Source organism: Narcine bancroftii, chromosome 9, assembly GCF_036971445.1.
Source record: "Narcine bancroftii isolate sNarBan1 chromosome 9, sNarBan1.hap1, whole genome shotgun sequence".
NCBI lineage: Eukaryota > Metazoa > Chordata > Chondrichthyes > Torpediniformes > Narcinidae > Narcine > Narcine bancroftii.
In genome coordinates this window covers 111,721,193-111,742,921 of record NC_091477.1, presented here as the reverse complement: position 1 = coordinate 111,742,921, position 21,729 = coordinate 111,721,193, and the positions used below count along the sequence as shown (strand labels likewise).

General features: G+C 46.6%; 2 protein-coding genes across 2 annotated transcripts in view; both read right to left on the bottom strand.

Annotated features, from left to right (window-relative positions):
• The window catches only part of dner (delta/notch-like EGF repeat containing), a 160,410-nt gene that overhangs the window by 137,305 nt on the left and 1,376 nt on the right, over positions 1 to 21,729 (bottom strand). The window lies entirely within an intron of this gene.
• On the bottom strand, positions 12,143 to 21,465 carry LOC138742933 (beta-glucanase-like; the record flags this gene model as incomplete). The annotated part of the gene is made up of 3 exons (XM_069897810.1): positions 12,143 to 12,250; positions 20,430 to 20,495; positions 21,394 to 21,465. Coding segments are annotated over 3 exons (246 nt in total), but the record flags the coding sequence as incomplete, so codon positions are not given.

Sequence of the window (21,729 nt, the reverse complement as noted above, 5' to 3'; positions counted from 1 at the left end):
GTTGTGCTTCCATCCCAAGCAAGACGCTGCAATGTACTGCATAATGCCCTCCTCCCTTCGCTGAACAGAGCATGCTAAAAATGCCAAAATGATGTGTTCCAAATTCAGGACTGGATGACTGACGAAGCTGCCTCGGCAGGATTGGGTCCATACTTACACACCTTTAGAAGCAAGGTGAGCTCATACAAGATTATGGGCTTTCCTTGAAGGATAAATGGTGAAAGGATGTTTCCCTTTTGGCAGAATCTACAATTAAGGATCAACCTATTCAGATAGGATGTGAAGAAATGTTTCTTCTCTTAATAGGTGATATAGCATTGCGTTTCTACCCCAGATCGTTACAGAGGCTAAGTCATTGATTACATTTAAGGCTGCTTTACTTGGAATTTTGGACTTTATAATAGAGTGGGGAGTTGTGGAGAATAGGTGGCAAAGTGGAGCTGATACCAGGATCAACTTTATAAAGTAGAGTAGGCTTGATGGCACTTGCAGCCAATTACCACTCCCTCTTATGACTTTCCAAATGCACATTATTGTCTCTTCTCAACAGCAAAAAAGGTTAGAGCATGTTCAGGAGAATGCTATTATATATTCATCAATGGAAGCTTCTGGGGTTGTCCACTGAATGTCACTATTAAAGGTTTTATTATTGGTGGGAAGAACAGATCAGAGCACAGGAAATAATAGTCAGCTGAACAGTGTCATTAATTATGAGGCTGTGTGTCATGAAGGTTTACTAATGAGAAACCATTCACAGTCTCTGAAACTTCTGTGGTCTACAATCTACTGGGAGCAAGAGAGAAACAAACTAGCAAACAGACAATGCAGTTGCAGACATGTTTCCTTAACTCGCCACTGTGATCTGAGATTAATGGTTTCAATATACCAACCAACTGCAGTATATAAATCTCAGATACCAGAGAGGAAATAGATTATTTCATGTACATTTGTTTCAAGATGCCTCTTTAACATTAATTGAAAACAGTAGATCTGCCAATTCTCTTGGTAGTTATAAACTCAGCAATATTTATGCTTTGATAAAACTTCTCAATGTTATTCTCAATAGCGCAGATAAAAATTGCAAAGCATTGTATATTGGGGTAACCCACAAAAGAGTAATTAGTTTTGTTGGATTTGGTTTTGGATGGCTGAGCTATTGTTTATTCATAAATAGCTGAAGACAAGCAAACCTTGCACCAAATTTGCTAGTTCAAAGTCAACAGGTAAATTGTCCAATTTGATGTAGTTGGTAGGAGAGAAGTATGGAAGAAACCAACTAAACTTCACTGCTTTCCTGGGAAGGGGGCCCCTAACCTTGAGAAGAGTCCTAACAGGACCCTTGCCAAAAAGATTGAGAATGCTGACCTAGACTATAATTCCACCCAGTCTCTTTTAAGGGTGTCATCCTTTCTCTGTTCCTGCTGCATCTCTTCTCGAGATGAAACTTGTTCTAGGATAGCTAAAACATCTTTCCCTTGACTGTGGTTGACTGAGCCCACATCCACATGTTCCGCAGTTCTGCTCTAACCCCGACTCTGATGCCATCACCCCAAACAGAACGAATATAGACTTAATCTTGGTCTTCAGTCTTCACCGTATCAGCCTTCACACCAGCACATTATTCATTGTCAACGGCAACCTGATCCCACCACCAGTTGCATGTTGCCCCCTTTAACTTTCGGTTTTCCAATCCGGTACCATCTGCCACGTCTGTAAGGAGTTTGTACATTCTTCCCAATACTGCATGTTTTCTCTGGGAGATCCAGTTTCCATCCACCCTTCTCAATGTACGAGGTTGGTAGGTTAATTGGCTGCATGGGCCGGAAGAGTCTTCTACTGTTCTGAATCATTAAATTTTACATTTTAAAATTCTTTTTTGTTTATTAGATCAGTAATATTTGTCTTGCTGCTTGGCCGCTTACCACCAATAACAAACCTATGGACAGCCATTGGTCTATAGACCACAGGTTGAAATGTACTGGCTTAGATGACTTGTAATAGTAGTGAGAATATTTATAGTTAGTGTAAAACACTCCTAACCTCCAAGGAGAAAAGTCACTAACTAAATGATAAGAATCTTCACCTGAAAAGCAAAGAGATTCAGAAGGTTTGTGGAGCTGAAAATAGGAGCACAATTTAATTGCAGTCTGGGAGACTCATATTAACAGCAATCATGTGAGATGCATAATCACATTACTCATTATTTATTGCAAATATTAGCTTTCACCTCCCTGATTCTCCTCACAGCAAGGTTCCAATCCCACCTGGATCCTATCGTATCGCAGATCCAATATCACTGTCCACTACACCGCCAATTTTGGTGTAATTTGATAGTTGCTAACAGAACATGGAAAGCCCCAGAAGTTTCAGGCCGCTCTCGTACCACCTCTCCCAGTCAGCACCATCAGTCTAGTTCTGAGGAATGGGCTGAATTTTCTTCTTCAATTCTGACAGCAACTATTGAAGTTTGATACTGTGAAGCAGCTCAATACATGTACACCAGACCCAGCTCGTGAGCCTTACAGTTGCAGTCAGCAAAGTATATATTTTCTCACCCGAGTGGCTTTCAAAATATTCCAACTAAACTGCATATTTCACCATGGCTCAGGTGTCAGTGGTTGTAACCTTATGCTCATACAGAAAAAAATGTGTTCAGCATGTTCCACCAACTAATTAGGTCACGCTTGATAGGCTCCATCACTAACCACGAAGTCGAGAGCAGGGGAATGGTAGGCTTTAATAAACACAAGACTTTGGCAGGCCCGGATCCAGGTACAGGAATGCTGGAAGTGGAGGAGGGAGGTCGACCTTTATGGCCAGGTCATAAGGGGAGGAGCCATAGGAGATGAGTCACTTAGTGACTCATACATACAAGGAGAAAACTGATCTCTACACAATGGTGATGGTGAATTCCATTTACCCATCTTGATTACGGGTTCCTGAACCCTGGAAAGGTTCCCATCCAAAATGTTGATGATCCTTTTTCTTCCACTGATGCTCCTCTACTCATTGGCTTCCTCCAGTGGATTGTTCATTTTGCTCTAGGATCTACTGTTCCTTGTGCATCCATTCATCTTATTTTGCATATTTTAAATTTACTGCTTGGCCTCTCAGAACTTTTTGTAAGAGAGTTCTGCATCCATGTCACTCTTTGCATGAGAAATTGCTCATCCTCTTGGATCTTAAGGTATTGACTCCTCTGTTATCAGATGTGTGAGAAAATCTGGAAATGACATATGCATTCTCACCAGGGAAAGGAATGACAGCACCAATTCAAGGTGTGACCGTGTGTTCATTTTTCGGCTTAAAGCTTCTTTTAAAATTTGTCTCACTGGCTTTTACAATTTGGCTAGCAGCATTGTTAGCACAACACTGTTACAGCACCAACGACCGGGGGTCGAGCCAGGCGCTGTCGGTAAGGAGTTTGTACGTTCTCTCGTGTCTCCAGTTTCCTCCCACCCTTCAAAACATATTGGGGGTTGTAGGTCAAATGGGTGTAATTAGGCGGCACGGGCTCGTGGGCCAAAAGGGCCTGTTACCGTGCAGCAAGTCTAAATTTAAAATGTAAATTTAAAATAATTCCACCTCTCCACATTCATAAAGTTGGGGTAACTAGTTTGATTCAAGAGAAAAACTCACCTATAGCATGTCAGCACAATATTGTTTTCAAAAATACAACATCAGATTAGCTTTACAAGTGAGGTTGCTTGATTCTGTTTATCGAACTCCAATTATATCATGGATCATCTTGATTAATGGCTCAACATAGCACAAACATCAGTAAAATGTCAATCAAGGGAAGAAGAAAGATAATAGTTCAGTGACTTGCGTTATAAGCATCCAGTGTCATACCCAATTTTAAACAATGAATTTCTGTCCTGCATAAAAATGCGGTGTTACAATAAGACTATAAGACACAGGAGGAGATATAGGCTATTCAGTCCATGAATCTGCCCCACCATTCAATCAGGAGTAGATCCATTCTCCCACTCAGCCTCACTCCCGAGCCTTTTCCCCATATCCCTTGATGCCCTGGCTAATTAAAAATATCAATATCTGCCTTAAATACACTCAAATACACTCCTCAACCAGCTATGGAAACAAATTCCACATTCACCACCCTCTGGCCCAAGAAATCTCTGTACTAAGTGGTAGCCCTTCAATGCTGAAGTTGTGCCATGTCTCCACCTTGTAATTGCAACCACCTTTACCACTTCCTCTGGCTGGTTTTTCTTCACCCTAGCACCCTCTGTGTAGAGAATGTGCCATCGGGTCCCATTTAAATCTTTCCCTTCTCACTTTTAAAAACTCTGTCCTTTTTTAGATTCTCCTACCCTGAAGAAAAGTCTGTGACCTTCCCTTATCTATGCCCCTCAATTTTATATGCCTCTATTAGGTCAGCACTGAACCTCCTAATCTCCAAGGAGAAAAGTCCCAACCTATTAAGCTTCTCCTAACTGAAGCCGACAGGTCCCTGTATTATCCTTGTAAATCTTTTCTGCATTATTTCCATTTTAATATCTTTCTTGTATCTGAGTGACTGAACACAATACATGAAGTGCAGTCTTTACTAAACTACCATCCCAACTCCTATACTCATTTTTCTTACTGATGAAGGAAACCATGTCAAATGTCTTCTTCACCACCCTTTTCCCTCTCTAGCCACCTTCAAGGAACTACGTACCCTTAGGTCTCACTTTTCTACAACACTCTCTAGGCCCCTACAATTTATTGTAAAAACATGAGTTTACCTTATCTAAATGCAACACCTTGCACTTGTCTGAGATAAATTTCACCTGCTGTTCCTTGTTCTACTTTCTCAGGTCACCTGGATCCTATTGTATCACAGATACTCTTCTTCAGTGTCCACTACACTGCCAATTTTGGTGTAATTTTGTTAAAGTAGATGACAAACTGTAGACTGATCCCTGTAACACACTTTAGGTTGCAAGCCTCCAACCTGAATAAGAATCCTCCACTACCACCTTCTTCTTTCTATAATCAAGCCATTTCTGATTCTAATTGGCCAACTGGAACCCATGTAGTTTTGGAGGCAGGACCTTGTCAACTGGCCTTGCTGAAGTCCATGTAAACAACATCCATCATCATCAACCCTCGTCTTCAAACAACTAGCTGCTGTTAAGATTGGAGGTCCAGCTACAACTTGACCAAGACCTCACTCAACTGGAGGATCAACAATTGTTCAAAGCACCACATTATTGAGTAATCTCTGGAATGATATCTGGAATCTTGGTGTTAATTTTAAATCTGAGATTGGTAGGGGCTTGAGTAAAAGTATAGAAGGAACAAGGTTACAAATCTCATTGAATATTTGGAATTGGAGAATATACTGGTACTAATCAGGTAATCCTTGCATCTCTGTTCTTGTTCTCTTATGATTCCTTCATTCACCCCAGTGAAGGTCATTAAGGTTCTATGGATTGCCTGCAGTTGCTGCCATAAACTTCAAGGACCATCAAACTATTAGGCATAGATTGGGACAGTGAAATCTTTTAAAATGAAACTTTGAAGTATCATTCTTTGCAAATACATGATTTCCATTTTCTTTCCATGCACAAGTGATCTCAGCAAAAAACAATGTCAGGTACTCATGTTACATAGCAACCAAAGCCAAAATGAACAAAACTCTTTGCATCTTATGATAACCATATAACAATTGCAGTACGGAAACAGGCCATCTCGGCCCCTCTAATCTGCACCGATCTAAGCGAGCTCTTCTACCTGCACTTTAACCATAACCCTCTAATCCCCTCTCATCCATATACCTATCCAACTTTTCCTTAAATGACAAAATTGACTTTGCTGCGACCACTTCATTTCACTCAGCTGAGTGAAGAAGGTCCCCCTCGTGTTACTTCTAAACTTTTGCCCCCTAACCTTTAACTCATGACCTCTTGTTTGATTTCACCTTCCCTCAAGGGAAAGAGCCTATTCACATCTACTCTATCTATCCCTCTCATAATTTTAAATATCAAATCCCCCCCCCCCCTCAACCTTCTACACTCCAATGAATAAAGCCCTAATCTATTCAATCTTTCTTTGTAATCTAGATTCTGAAATCCAGGCAACAGTTTAGTAAATCTCTCTGTACCCTCTCTACCTTATTGATATCCTTCCTATAATTTGGTGTACACTGTATTCTAAATTTGGCCTCACCAATGTCTTGAATAGTCTCAACATCCCTTCCCAACTCCTATATTCTATGCTTTGATTTATAAAGGCATAGGATTTTCTTACATCATTGAATAGTCCATTATTTTAGCAATGTGCACCTTTTTTTTCTCTTTATCTTTCTTGCTGTTAATTTAGTTTCACAATTCCATTTGCTGGCCAGCCCTCATTACCATCATGCCAGATATTACTCTCCATCAAGTCAACAAACTTTCTTCCATATCTAGAAAAAAAAACTTAAAACACTTTGTTGATCGCAGCCACTGCCTTCAGGAAAGAAAAGGAGAGCAACATCCTTGGCGAAGCAACCACAGGAGACTTAGTCATCCAACAAGAAAAGCAATGTTGACAGAGGATGGAGATCTGAAATAGAAATTGGTAGAATCCACCCAGAATGACAACCTGAAATATAAACTCAATTTCTGCTGACTGGCTCTAATTATATATTTTTTTAAATTATAGGCTTACAAATGTAGAATCTCAGATTGTCAGCTAACCTAAACTAGGACTGTGGTAGTAATTTCACCAATTCATATCAGAGGAAGTGCTACACAGAGAACACGGGATAGAGGTAACATCAAAAATAAATCAATTTCATACTTCTTCAATGTCTTAGATAAAGCCCTGTTGAAGTTTAAATGTTTATACTGTACTCTCAGACTGAACATAGTTCACAGGCTCTAGGGGCAGCATAGTTAATGTAGCAGTTAGCCCACCGCTATGACAGCGCTGGCGACCAGGATTCAAATCTGGTACTGTCTGCAAGGAGCTCTCCCCACGCCTGTTTCCTCCGTGCACTCCGATTTCCTCCCTCCCTTCAAAATGTAAGGGGGTTGCTGGTTAATTGGGGTATTTGAGGCGGCATGGGCTCATGGGCCGGAAGAGTCTGTTACTGCGCTGCATGTCTAAATTTTTTTAAAAATAATTTAATTTAAAAATCTGCACTGAGGCATTGAAGCAAATGACAAATTACAAATGTCTCTGTTGATCACAGATTTAGGAGGTATAAAGGAAATCAATAGTTTGATTGATGTGACAACATCAGTCAGAAGCAGTGAATGGATCAGTTACCATGTTTCAAAAATTAGTTGCTCCTGTTCCACCCACGCACTAATTTAGCAGTCATCTACCTTCATTGGCCATGTTTTGAAACCTATAAATTTAATTAGGTTTTGTGAATTTAAAAGTTGTCATTCATTTTTCATTCATTGTATAGTTTAAAATGGAAATTTAAAACAAATGCTCAGTTGCAGGGATATTTCAGGAAGGATATAGTGTCCAAACCATCTTTTTAATTACATTTAAATTTTAAATGTGGATGTACAGCACGGTAACAGGCCCTTCCAGCCCACGAGCCTGTGCTACCCAATTACACCCAATTGATCAACAACCCCCCACATTTTGAAGGGTGGGAGGAAACTGGAATAAACCCACGCAGACACTGGGAGAATGTACAAACTCCTTACAGAAACCACCAGATTCTAACCCAGGATATTGGTGCTGTAACAGGGTTGTGCTAATTGTGCAGGCCGTAAAAAAAATAAATAAACTAGCAAATATTACACTGAATTTTCTATTGCATGAATTGATGAGTTGTTCCATCAAGTTTATTTTTATGCCGATCACCTTATACCTTACTTCATTCACCCAGCATTGTGTTTTTCTATTCATTTCTCCCTCACTATCCTAGCATTATCCTAAAACACACCTCAACCAGGGGAGCAGGTTCCTGATCACACCAATCTCTTGAATTGCCCTGCAACATTCTCATATTCTTGATTATCCAGAAATCTACCATCCTCTATTACAAGTGAACTCAGTGACTGGGCCTCCACAGCTCTCCAGGTCAGAGAACTCTAAAGATTTGTTACCCTCTATGCTAAGACATTTCTCTGCACTTCATTCCAAAATGGCTCAATGCCTTATTCTGTAACTGTGAAACTTGGACCTACCCATCCTTGCAGGTGAAACATCTTTCCTGCATCCTGTCTGTCCTCTGCAAGGATCTCACAAGTTTTAATAAGATCCCCTTGGATTGTTTTAATCTCTGGTGAATATAAGGCTTAGCCTACTCAGTCTCTCCTAATGTGGCAATCCTGCCTTTCCAGGAACCAGTCAAGTGAATCATTGTTACACTCCCTCCATGACCAATGCAGAGACCAAATCTTCACATTCAGGCCCACCCTGAAGGCCCTATGTAATTGTAATGAGAAATTTTTACTCCTGCACTCCATGCATCTCACAATAAAGGCCAATATACCACTTGCCTTCCTAATCACTTACTGCAAGCATGTTGGTTTTCAATTACTTGTGCAGAAGTGCATTTTAAAAAAGATTTTTGTTTTGTGTCTTAAAGTGGATAACTTTATAGTTTCCACCTTATATTCAAAACGTACCGGGGTGTAGGTTAATTGGATGTAAATTGGACAATGCAAACTCATGGGCCAAAAATGGCCTGTTACCGTGCTGTATGTCAAATTTATTTAAAATTTAATTTTAAAATAGTCCATATTCTTGGTTAATTTTTGATCTTGTCTAGATCCCCTCAAAATCTCAGAATTTTACCTGGTTTTGCATCTTCAGCAAAGTTGGAAACGTGATTCTTCAGCCAAACCAAGCACTGGTCCTTGTTAGGTGAACCCCACCAAACTAACAATGATCCATTCATTTTTGTTTAAATTTAGACATACAGCGCAGTTACAGATCCTTCCAGTATACAATTGCTGCCCAATTACAACCAATTAACCTAAACCCCCATACATTTTTGGAGGGTAGGAGAAACCAGAGCACCTGGAGGAAACCCACACAGACATGAAGAGAACGTACAAACTCCTTGCAGACAACGCGCGTTTTGAACCTGGGTCGCTGGCGCTGTAATAATGTTGTGTTAACCCTACACTAACCGTCCTGCCCTAATTTATTCCCACTGTTTTTTTTTGTCTAATAACAGCTTCTGACTGCATCATTACGTCTAACTATGTGTGCTCAAATCTTCTTGACCCAACTCAATGGACCAATTGAAAACTTGTAAAATTCTAAACCTGTGAAATTCCTCTAATCTGCCATGCTCGGGATGTAGGTGATGTGGACCAAGCAGATTTTTTGGGATAATGGAAATTACTCATTTAATTGACCAACATACATTTGTTTAAACTTTTATTACATGATATACAGCAGGATAATACTTTTTATTCAGATGAACCCAGCAGGTTTGAAGGGAATGAGAAACAGAAACCAGTATGTTTCAGCTCATTCAAAGCACACTACAACTCCAGACACTCACTCCAGCTGTAAACCTCCAGTGTGATCCTTCTTGTGCAAACAGAACATCACCCTCAATGCACATTTCCCTTGGGACAGCTGCAGTGGCATGGAGACCATCGCCCACCTTGTTGAAGGATGTGAGGAGCTTTTCATTCCCAGCAGCAGCGTTACAGAGGGCTCTCTGTTCCCGGGGACAGACCCTGAGCCCTACATCCAGAACTGCTGGCAGACCATCAACTTGGTGAAAAGCACTCTTTGGTCCACCTGAACCTGTTGGTCTTTCAGCACACTGAGATGTTGCTCCAGGAATGCTATCGACCGGTACATTCCAGGCTGCAAGAATGCATGCTGAGAGACACACCGTGGCTCGGAGCAGCCAATGCGAAGAGGTTGTGGGGAAGGACCACAGTCTAGGGTCCCATTACTGGAAACTGAGGAGCTGAGACTGAGAGGAAGCCCCTCAAGCAATAGGGTGCGGGGAGGGGGGTGGGAAAGAAACAACAAGGTGCCACAGCGGTGGTAACAGAGTATTAAGAGAATCTAAAAACATACAATGATGAGAATGTAACAATATGATTGACATGGTGAACGTAAAAATTCTTGAACAGTTTTCTTGTAAATAATTTATTGTGAATAAAGTATATCTTTGGGGAAAAATACCTCCCCGTGGTCCCTTGACTCTGAGTCCAGTCGCAAACCTCCCCGTGGTCCCCCATCTCTGGGTCCATCCGCAAACCTCCCCGTGGTCCTCCTTCTCTGGGTCCATCCGCAAATCTCCCCATGGTCCTCCTTCTCTGGGTCCATCCGCAAATCTCCCCATGGTCCTCCTTCTCTGGGTCCATCCGCAAATCTCCCCATGGTCCTCCTTCTCTGGGTCCATCCGCAAATCTCCCCATGGTCCTCCTTCTCTGGGTCCATCCGCAAATCTCCCCATGGTCCTCCTTCTCTGGGTCCATCCGCAAACCTCCCCGTGGTCCTCCTTCTCTGGGTCCATCCGCAAATCTCCCCATGGTCCTCCTTCTCTGGGTCCATCCGCAAATCTCCCCATGGTCCTCCTTCTCTGGGTCCATCCGCAAATCTCCCCATGGTCCTCCTTCTCTGGGTCCATCCGCAAATCTCCCCATGGTCCTCCTTCTCTGGGTCCATCCGCAAATCTCCCCATGGTCCTCCTTCTCTGGGTCCATCCGCAAATCTCCCCATGGTCCTCCTTCTCTGGGTCCATCCGCAAATCTCCCCATGGTCCTCCTTCTCTGGGTCCATCCGCAAATCTCCCCATGGTCCTCCTTCTCTGGGTCCATCCGCAAATCTCCCCATGGTCCTCCTTCTCTGGGTCCATCCGCAAATCTCCCCATGGTCCTCCTTCTCTGGGTCCATCCGCAAATCTCCCCATGGTCCTCCTTCTCTGGGTCCATCCGCAAATCTCCCCATGGTCCTCCTTCTCTGGGTCCATCCGCAAATCTCCCCGTGGTCCTCCTTCTCTGGGTCCATCCGCAAATCTCCCCATGGTCCTCCTTCTCTGGGTCCATCCGCAAATCTCCCCATGGTCCTCCTTCTCTGGGTCCATCCGCAAATCTCCCCATGGTCCTCCTTCTCTGGGTCCATCCGCAAATCTCCCCATGGTCCTCCTTCTCTGGGTCCATCCGCAAATCTCCCCATGGTCCTCCTTCTCTGGGTCCATCCGCAAATCTCCCCATGGTCCTCCTTCTCTGGGTCCATCCGCAAATCTCCCCATGGTCCTCCTTCTCTGGGTCCATCTGCAAATCTCCCCATGGTCCTCCTTCTCTGGGTCCATCCGCAAACCTCCCCGTGGTCCTCCTTCTCTGGGTCCATCCGCAAATCTCCCCATGGTCCTCCTTCTCTGGGTCCATCCGCAAATCTCCCCATGGTCCTCCTTCTCTGGGTCCATCCGCAAACCTCCCCGTGGTCCTCCTTCTCTGGGTCCATCCGCAAATCTCCCCATGGTCCTCCTTCTCTGGGTCCATCCGCAAATCTCCCCATGGTCCTCCTTCTCTGGGTCCATCCGCAAATCTCCCCATGGTCCTCCTTCTCTGGGTCCATCCGCAAATCTCCCCGTGGTCCCCCATCTCTGGGTCCATCCGCAAACCTCCCCGTGGTCCCCCATCTCTGGGTCCATCCGCAAACCTCCCCGTGGTCCCCCATCTCTGGGTCCATCCGCAAACCTCCCCGTGGTCCTCCTTCTCTGGGTCCATCCGCAAATCTCCCCATGGTCCTCCTTCTCTGGGTCCATCCGCAAATCTCCCCATGGTCCTCCTTCTCTGGGTCCATCCGCAAATCTCCCCATGGTCCTCCTTCTCTGGGTCCAGCCGCAAACCTCCCCTTGGTCCCTCGACTCTGGGAACAGCCGCAAACTTCCCCATGGTCCTGACTGCAAAATTGTCCTGTAGCTCTACAAGTACTCCTATTCTCTCTGGACCATTTCAGTAGTCAGGTGCCAAACTACTAATTGCTGAACAATTAGGTACAGGATTATCTGAGTTTTACTGGACATCATACCAACTGTTGGTGGGCCTATTCTCCTCAAAAAAAAACAATAAATTAGTCAGACATTAGTTTTCTTTCATAATTTCATATTGAATCTGCCCAGTTTTACTAATCTATTCAAGGGTTTCTGATATCTACAGCACCTAATAGCTTGAATATGCCTGAGATTGTCTGGTCTCAGAATCTAAGCGGGTTCAGCCCTGGTCAGTACTTGGAGAGGAGAACGCTTAGGAACATGTTGCTGTAGGTTTCGGTGAGATGTGCTGGACAAAGTGGTGACTCTCCGACTGCCCTACGGTGGTCAAAAGTTTTTTAAAAATTCAAGTATGTTAAATATAGTATTACATCACAAATAATTGAACCTTTACTTTTTTTTTTAAATCTTTTTCACTTTCAAATCCAGCACCTCCAACCAGTCAGAATTGTACTGTTTTCTATCACCCTCCCTTCTCCAAATTCAAGTTTATTATCATCTGACTGGACATATTTTTCTTTGGCTTGGCTTCGCGGACGAAGATTTATGGAGGGGTAAATGTCCACGTCAGCTGCAGGTTCGTTTGTGGCTAACAAGTCCGATGCGGGACAGGCAGACACGGTTGCAGCGGTTGCAAGGGAAAATTGGTTGGTTGGGGTTGGGTGTTGGGTTTTTCCTCCTTTGACTTTTGTCAGTGAGGTGGGCTCTGCGGTCTTCTTCAAAGGAGGTTGCTGCCTGCCGAACTGTGAGGCGCCAAGATGCACGGTTTGAGGTGATATCAGCCCACTGCCGGTGGTCAATGGGGCAGGCACCAAGAGATTTCTTTAGGCAGTCATACCTCTTCTTTGGTGCACCTCTGTCATGGTGGCCAGTGGAGAGCTCGCCATATAACACGATCTTGGGAAGGCGATGGTCCTCCATTCTGGAGACGTGACCTACCCAACGCAGTTGGATCTTCAGCAGTGTCGGCCTCTGCCATCTCGAGTACTTCGACGTTAGGGATGAAGTCGCTCCAATGAATGTTGAGGATGGAGCGGAGACAACGCTGGTGGAAGCGTTCTAGGAGCCGTAAGTGATGCCGGTAGAGGACCCATGATTCGGAGTTCTCTGGTCCGTGGCACAAGCACATACAAATCACATATCTACACAAAGATACAATATAAAATAAATGGAGTGCTTGCCATCTCTACAGCCTTCCCCTCTATGAGTTTGTGATGCAAGCCATCAGATCTTTGGCATTTATCAGCATTGAGCCACTGACAGTTCTAGTACTCTTGTCAGGTTGTTTACAATTCAGTGCAAGCTCATTTTAACATAGTCTGGGTATGATTAACCTATTGGAGGGGAGACCACAGCTCACTCCATTTGTTCTCTCTGGAAGAGTGATTGGGAATGTGACTTATTACCACACAACACAATGCCACAAGGTTCAAAATTGTGGGAAGGCTCCTTCAGCTTATGTCTTCTCTCTTTAAATACTTTCATGGATGCCCATTAACAATGGCACAGACATCCATGCAATTCTTTTTCCACTGATTTAATTCACCCGTATAGAGAGATTTTAAAATGTCCGTCCACCAGAAAGCAAGGAGCAGCAACAGAGGTGGCTTTAAACTACCAGTCTTCTAAAGATATCATTGAATGATACGCTGTTAAAAGTTGCATGAGTGTTACAGGGATAGGTTGCAGGAAGGTATTCCCTTTCACAACATGAGTTCCTGTTTTTCAACTACGTGCCTGACCTCCTTCGTTAGCTCAGGAACTTCACCTTGTAATGGACTTACAAGCAATCTACTTTTGTGCCCAGCTTCAGGCATTAAGAAGTTGAAACTACCTTATTTGCATGATAAAACATTTAGAAATCGTTTCAAATTTACATTCAGATTTGATAAAAGGCTTCTTCAGGTGTATTCTCTGGTAAGAATGCGCCTGTAGAAGAGAAAGCGGCCCTTTGATTTGCCGTTCAGGTGGCAGCGCTAAAAGTGCAGTACTGGCCACCTGAAGGGACAGCTGCACCGGGATGCACATCTGAGAGCACTCCAGCTCCTGTCCCTTGGGCTGTCAAGTTAGGATGGTAGGCTGTCAGCTGGGGGGAGTACGGCACTCAAGTCGGGTTCCGGCATTGCTTTGGCCAGCCCCCTTCTCCCCTGCCGGCTGCCCCAGCCCCCCTACTCCCCTGCCGGCCGCCCCAGCCCCCCTACTCCCCTGCCGGCCGCCCCAGCCCCCCTTCTCCCCCGCCGGCCGCCCCAGCCCTGCAGTCCCCATGCTGACAGCCCAGCCAGCCGCCCCAATGTCCTGCTTTTAGGCGGCTGCATTCAGATGGCTGGGGAGGCCATTGTGTTGCGGCGATTATCCTTCTCAGAGGAGGATTACAAAGTTCACCTTGCAGGCGCCTCCTGCACATTCACATGGCCTCCAACAGCCGCATATTGCCAAAATTATCTCTGATAATTTAACATATAAAATAGGAATATGCACATTCACATGTCTAGAATCCTTTCCTTATCCAACATAAATAATAATTTATTCAATCACCATCTTGTAGTGTGATAAAGGACACAGCAAGTTACTTCAGCATTAAAAGAACCTTTGGTCATTTGCAGCTCACAGAACAATACTTAGCTTCTGCAGATCTGCAAAATATAAAAGACTATCTTTTTCTTCTCTTGAATCAATGCAAATTCAATCCTTCCCTCTGCCCCACCCCCACACTGTCACCGACTTAAACAGATGGAGCTTGCTCCATGGAGAATGAGCTGCAAGATCACAAAGGCTGAGATAATGGGTTAACCAGTGCACAGGTATCTGTCAAGTGTGAAATCCATTTTCATCATAACTTTACAATTATTGGGTTTTCCGCGACCAGGTGCAAGACTTCTTGCTCATCAGGTTAAGGAACTCATTTTATGATTAGTGGTGTGAAACACAAAAGTTTGCAGTCATATGATTGAAGTAAAAAACATAATGCTGGAGAAACTCAGCAGGTCAAAGTGTCCTTTATACTGTACAGAAAAAAATAACCAACATTTTGGACTTGAGCCCTTCATCAAAGAGTGAGCAAAATATAGGCATGTGCCAGAATAACATTGTTGGGGGAGAACAGTCCCACAGACAAGAGGTAACGGGCGGATAAGGGTGGCAGGGAACACCAACAAACAAGGGGAGGAGGGGTGATGGCTCAGTGGATAGAGAGGGAAGAGGGCAGAGAGCTGGAGGAAGGAAGATAAAGGGATGGGAGAGAGAGAGAGAGAAAATGGGGAGTGGGCAAGCAGAAACCAGAGAAGTTGATGACAATGTCATCCATTTGGAGAGGGCCCAGATAGAAAATTATGCATTGCTTCTCCAATTTAAAGGTGGTCTCAGATGGACTGTACACGAGGCCATGAACAAACATGTCAGCACAGGAGTGGGGTGCGGAATTGAAGTGGTTGGCCACTGGACTGATCCTTGTCACAGATGTGGACAGAGTGAAGGTGCTCAGCGAATTGATCTCCCAGTTTGTGCCCAATCCCTCCAATGTAGGCCACAACGGAGGCACCAGATGCAGTTGGTGACTTCTGCAGAAACACAAGCGAAGTGTTGCTTCGCTTGGAAGGATAGTTTGAAGCCACGAGTGGTGGATAGGGAGGAGGTGTGGGCACCAGTGTGGCATCTTCTGCAGCCACGGGGGAGGTGCCAAGGGGGCGGTTAATGGGAAGAGATGAGTGGACGAGGAAGTCACGGAGGTTGAGGTCCCTATGAAAGGCAGAGAGGGGATGAGAGGGATATGATATTTGGTGCATTTCAACACATTTATACGCAGAATATATCCAATCGGAGGTTTCAAGTGAAAACTTATTTCCAGTGCTAAGAGAAAAAAGTAGATAGGGGATGGGATTGACTGGAGCTAGCATCGACTTGAAAGACTGAATCGCCTCCTCCTGTGCTGAGCCAGTTCTTTGATACATATCTAAATTTGGAAAAGAAATATTTCAAAAGCTGTCCTCCATAGATATCATCAGGACAGATGCTGGTACAAGGATAGAGTGAATTAATAAAGAAACCTTGGTGAGTTCCTGAACTTTAGTATAATTAGAGAACGTACTGAAATTCCAGTGTTCACAACTTCACCAATGTTGGCTGCTGCCCACATCAGCTCTGCATTATATCAGAGTACAATATTCATCTTTTTCACATCTTCCATGGAAAGAAATCTTTTGATTAATCGCCTCAATTCCAGGGAAGAAAGGACCTGCACAGGCCATTGAGCTCCCGATGCCCAAGCTGCCCACCAGATTTCCTGACGCCCCGGCCTCTTCCTCATCCAAGCACCCGATGCCCCCAACCACAGATCCTCACCTCAGCTGCCCACCCACCAGAGCTCCCAACAACCCGGCTATGTGGTTTGCTTATAAACTGGAGAGAAACCAATATCCTCGAGGGAAGTTTGCTAGTGTTGTTTCAAGGGGTTTAAACTAGTGATGCAGGAAGATGGGAACCAGAGAGCTAGCAATACAGTAATTAAAAGAGTTTAGACAGCTTAAAAAGGTCTAATTTTCTAAATTCAAGTAACTTTCAATACCCCTACATCCATAAAAATTTCATATGGAAGGCAGAAGGCAGTTTAATTTGTTTCTAATGTCACTAAGCATCAACATTTAATGTGATTTGATTTTTATATAAGACAACTTGTGTCAAAATAATTAATAAATACATGAGTAGATTAACTTGGTAGCATGGATCATGCCTCACTAAATATGTCATACAGCACAGAACAGTCCCGGTGGCCCAACTTGCAATATGTATTCGATATAATTTATTCAAGACAAAACATGCAGTACCCTGGAGACAGAGATAATGAAATATTCACAATCACTGATTTATAACAAGGACTGTTCATCAAAATAAGTTAAATGCAACTATTATTGACATTTTGCACAACAAAGCCACAGAAGGTATTTGGCTCAGAAACTAAATACCATTTTCAGTGGGATCACTGAATTACTATTGTTAGAGATTGAAAGAAAAGTCTTAATTCTGTGAAGCATTTTCATAATTTTGAGTCCTTGAAAACTAGTTCCTTAACCTGATTCCAAAATTCTTGAACCTTCCAATGCCTTTTCAGTATCTGACATCAGATATGCCTGAGCTCAAGAAGGATATTTTCCGATAATACCAAGTAGTTATTTCTTTAATAGGAAGAGGGAGCCATTCTATGGCACTCACAACTTTCCTTCTTAGCTGTGTCTCCCAGCTGTAATACAAAGAAACCCAAAACCTGCTACGTGTGGAGGAGTCAAATAAAAGAACCCTGGTCTCGCCATTCAAAACTCCACCCACTGTTGATGCCCTTGGTCCACATACAGATATTGACCACGTTTCTTCTATTTGTAGCTTTTGTTCTCACTTTCAGCCCTCCAATAAGGCTTTCAATTTTCCTCCTTGGGTTGAAAGTAAATGTTAAATTCACTCTCTCAGTAGCTAAAGTAAAGGTGAACTGTAGCCATTGAGAAGCAAATCTCATGTAATAGTTGAGTTTTTTGGGTCAATTTTGGTGGAATCGACTTTTGACTGCAGTAAGTACTAGTGTCATTGTTCGAGGTGTTGGGAGGTCGGATGGACCAGACTGGATGGTAAGTCCGCAGTTGAGGCATTGGGAGCTCAGATGGGCGGACAGCTGAGGTGAGGATCTGCGGCTGGGGTGTCAGGAGCTTGGATGGGTGGGCAGCTGAAGCCGAGGAGAGAGTCTGTGCCTGGGATGTCGGGAGCACTGTTGGGTGGGCGACTGGGGCAAGGATCCGTAGTTGAGGGAAATCAGGAGTTTGCGGGCACCAGGATGAGGATCCATGGTTGGGGCATCAGGAGCTTGGATGGGCAGGTTGCTGAGGTATCAGGAGCTTGGACAGGCTGGCCAAAAGTAAGGGAGGGGGGGGGGAAGACTTTTACATGGGTCATAAGGAAAATACAAGATTTCTGGGCCAAAAAATGGTGAGGGGCAGGGGTGGTGGTTGACTATTACACAAGTATATACGGAACTCTGAGTAACAACCAAATGTAATCTAAATCATGGCACACAATATGAGAAACCTTAAGGATATCACAGAATAGCACTGCAATAAAGTCTATGCTGCACACCAAGGGGACATGTTTAATAAACAAACAGATTGGCCCTGGAGGCCAAAACTTATCCTGCCTTTTTCAAATCACAGGCTTTTGAAAAAACAGATAACAGTCTGACAGAGCAATACATAAATTCCACAAGTAGTTCATTTCAGAACATTTACCTCATGGACAAAGAGACTCGATGCAAAAATCACTAAGAGGGTGGGGCGATGCCAAGAATTTACAAAATAAGCATCATTTTATGAATTGGCTGACAATAGTTTGCATGCAGTGGAAGTCGCGCTTTGGATGTTGGAGGTCTAGGCAACATGGAGTAAATATTACAACATGAATATTTATCATATTTGCTCTTGTACAATGACAGCACCCATGGAGGTTCCATCTCAGGCATCCTGCTTCATGGTAGAGGGGGAGGGCACAGAGTTTACCACAGGGAGGCCCAGAAATCGATCATTTTCCCACAAACATTTGGACGTGGGCAATGGCAGAACACAACAGTGGCTGTGACGTCTACAATTACCAACTTGCATTTAATGAAGTCGATCATCACACGGCTCTTTAATTAGCTGCCGTGTCCATTGTCAAAGCTCTAGTTCAGTTCAGAGTAAATGAGAGAAGAGGAAATTAATGAACAAAACTATGATCCAATGTACTGTACATATTTGCAATTTGATGTGTAATTAAAATCATCATCTACAATGAAAGGATCATGCAAAATATCTCCTGAGATTTAGTTAATTGGCGCATTAACAATTTAAAATTCATCAAAAGTGACCTATACGATTATTGATAAATGCACAAAAGTAGTCGCCACACCAGCTGGCAGTTATTTGTGGGAGGTAGACATTATGTTTCCCAATTCATTTTTACACCAAATATTGGCTGATTTAAACAGTAGGCATTTTACCACACAATCTCATTTAACTGCAAAGCCAACAAATTGTTTCCCAATTCGCAGCAACTTAACACAAGAGTACCAATAGTTTGGATTTTGGACCAATGCTCTATTGAACAATGGAACGAGGCTGCATGTTGACAACATCCCTGAACCTCACAACAAACAATGACAATATTCAGTCCAGCCACAGAAGAACAGGATCACGGACAGCTTGATTCAATTCCCACCAACATCTTCCCCTGTAGAAGACAGACAATTTTTCAGCCTCCCAAAATGACACTATAAAGTTTTATGAGATGGTACTCATACAAGAATGAATGAGGAGGGAAAGAGGGAAAGACAGAGTGAGAGAGGGTAGTAGTGAAGGAAAGGAAGAACATGAAGGGGAAAGAGAAATATAGGAAGAGGAGGCTATCGTTGAGGGAAGAAAGCAGAGGGAAAATGATGGAGAAAGATAAAAAAGGAACAGAGAAAGGGAAAAAAGTGAAAGGAAGAAAGGGGAGGAAGTGAGAGGAGAGGTGGAAAAGGAATGAATGGAGAAAAAGAGAGGTGGGCAATAATGGAGTAGGAAGTGATTTGAAAGAAGCATTAGATCGGGATGGGAAAGGTGGAATCGAGTCTGGGAGGTGAATTTAGATTTGCAATGGGAGCACCAGGGGATCACAAGAATAAGATGGTAGGAGGAAAGAGGGCTAGGAGGAGGGGAAGGGAGGACGAGGGATAAAGGAGGAAGAAGAAATGTAATGAGAGGAAAGGAGGAGGACAAATGGGAGGAGAAAGAGGGCCTGGGAGGGAGGAGGGAGAAGGAGCAGGGAGGGAGGGAGGGGGGAGAAGGAGCAGGGAGGGAGGGAGGGGGGAGAAGGAGCAGGGAGGGAGGGAGGGGGGAGAAGGAGCAGGGAGGGAGGGAGGGGGGAGAAGGAGCAGGGAGGGAGGGAGGGGGGAGAAGGAGCAGGGAGGGAGGGAGGGGGGAGAAGGAGCAGGGAGGGAGGGAGGGGGGAGAAGGAGCAGGGAGGGAGGGAGGGGGGAGAAGGAGCAGGGAGGGAGGGAGGGGGGAGAAGGAGCAGGGAGGGAGGGAGGGGGGAGAAGGAGCAGGGAGGGAGGGAGGGGGGAGAAGGAGCAGGGAGGGAGGGAGGGGGAGGAGCAGGAAGGAGCAGGGAGGGAGGGAGGAGGAGGAGCAGGGAGGCCCAGGGAGGGAGGAGGAGGAGCAGGGAGGCCCAGGGAGGGAGGAGGAGGAGCAGGGAGGCCCAGGGAGGGAGGAGGAGGAGCAGGGAGGCCCAGGGAGGGAGGAGGAGGAGCAGGGAGGCCCAGGGAGGGAGGAGGAGGAGCAGGGAGGCCCAGGGAGGGAGGAGGAGGAGCAGGAGGCCCAGGGAGGGAGGAGGAGGAGCAGGGAGGCCCAGGGAGGGAGGGAGCAGGCGGGCGGGAGGAGGAGCTGGCGGGGCGGGAGGAGGAGCTGGCGGGGCGGGAGGAGGAGCTGGCGGGGCGGGAGGAGGAGCTGGCGGGGCGGGAGGAGGAGCTGGCGGGGCGGGAGGAGGAGCTGGCGGGGCGGGAGGAGGAGCTGGCGGGGCGGGAGGAGGAGCTGGCGGGGCGGGAGGAGGAGCTGGCGGGGCGGGAGGAGGAGCTGGCGGGGCGGGAGGAGGAGCTGGCGGGGCGGGAGGAGGAGCTGGCGGGGCGGGAGGAGGAGCTGGCGGGGCGGGAGGAGGAGCTGGCGGGGCGGGAGGAGGAGCTGGCGGGGCGGGAGGAGGAGCTGGCGGGGCGGGAGGAGGAGCTGGCGGGGCGGGAGGAGGAGCTGGCGGGGCGGGAGGAGGAGCTGGCGGGGCGGGAGGAGGAGCTGGCGGGGCGGGAGGAGGAGCTGGCGGGGCGGGAGGAGGAGCTGGCGGGGCGGGAGGAGGAGCTGGCGGGGCGGGAGGAGGAGCTGGCGGGGCGGGAGGAGGAGCTGGCGGGGCGGGAGGAGGAGCTGGCGGGGCGGGAGGAGGAGCTGGCGGGGCGGGAGGAGGAGCTGGCGGGGCGGGAGGAGGAGCTGGCGGGGCGGGAGGAGGAGCTGGCGGGGCGGGAGGAGGAGCTGGCGGGGCGGGAGGAGGAGCTGGCGGGGCGGGAGGAGGAGCTGGCGGGGCGGGAGGAGGAGCTGGCGGGGCGGGAGGAGGAGCTGGCGGGGCGGGCGGGAGGAGGAGCTGGCGGGGCGGGAGGAGGAGCTGGCGGGGCGGGAGGAGGAGCTGGCGGGGCGGGAGGAGGAGCTGGCGGGGCGGGAGGAGGAGGAGCTGGCGGGGCGGGAGGAGGAGCTGGCGGGGCGGGAGGAGGAGCTGGCGGGGCGGGAGGAGGAGCTGGCGGGGCGGGAGGAGGAGCTGGCGGGGCGGGAGGAGGAGCTGGCGGGGCGGGAGGAGGAGCTGGCGGGGCGGGAGGAGGAGCTGGCGGGGCGGGAGGAGGAGCTGGCGGGGCGGGAGGAGGAGCTGGCGGGGCGGGAGGAGGAGCTGGCGGGGGGGCGGGAGGAGGAGCTGGCGGGGCGGGAGGAGGAGCTGGCGGGGCGGGAGGAGGAGCTGGCGGGGCGGGAGGAGGAGCTGGCGGGGCGGGAGGAGGAGCTGGCGGGGCGGGAGGAGGAGCTGGCGGGGCGGGAGGGGATGGGGAGACAGAATGTGGCAAGAGGAAGAGGAGAGAGAGGGAGTGTGGAAAGCGATGTGGGGATGAGCCAGGAATGTGGTGAGGTTGGGGTGGGATTGAAGAAGTTGAAGAGGAAAGAGCAGGATGTGGATGGTACAGTTGGTGGAGAGAAGGGAAGTCAAGAAACGAAATTAATGGAGCAGCA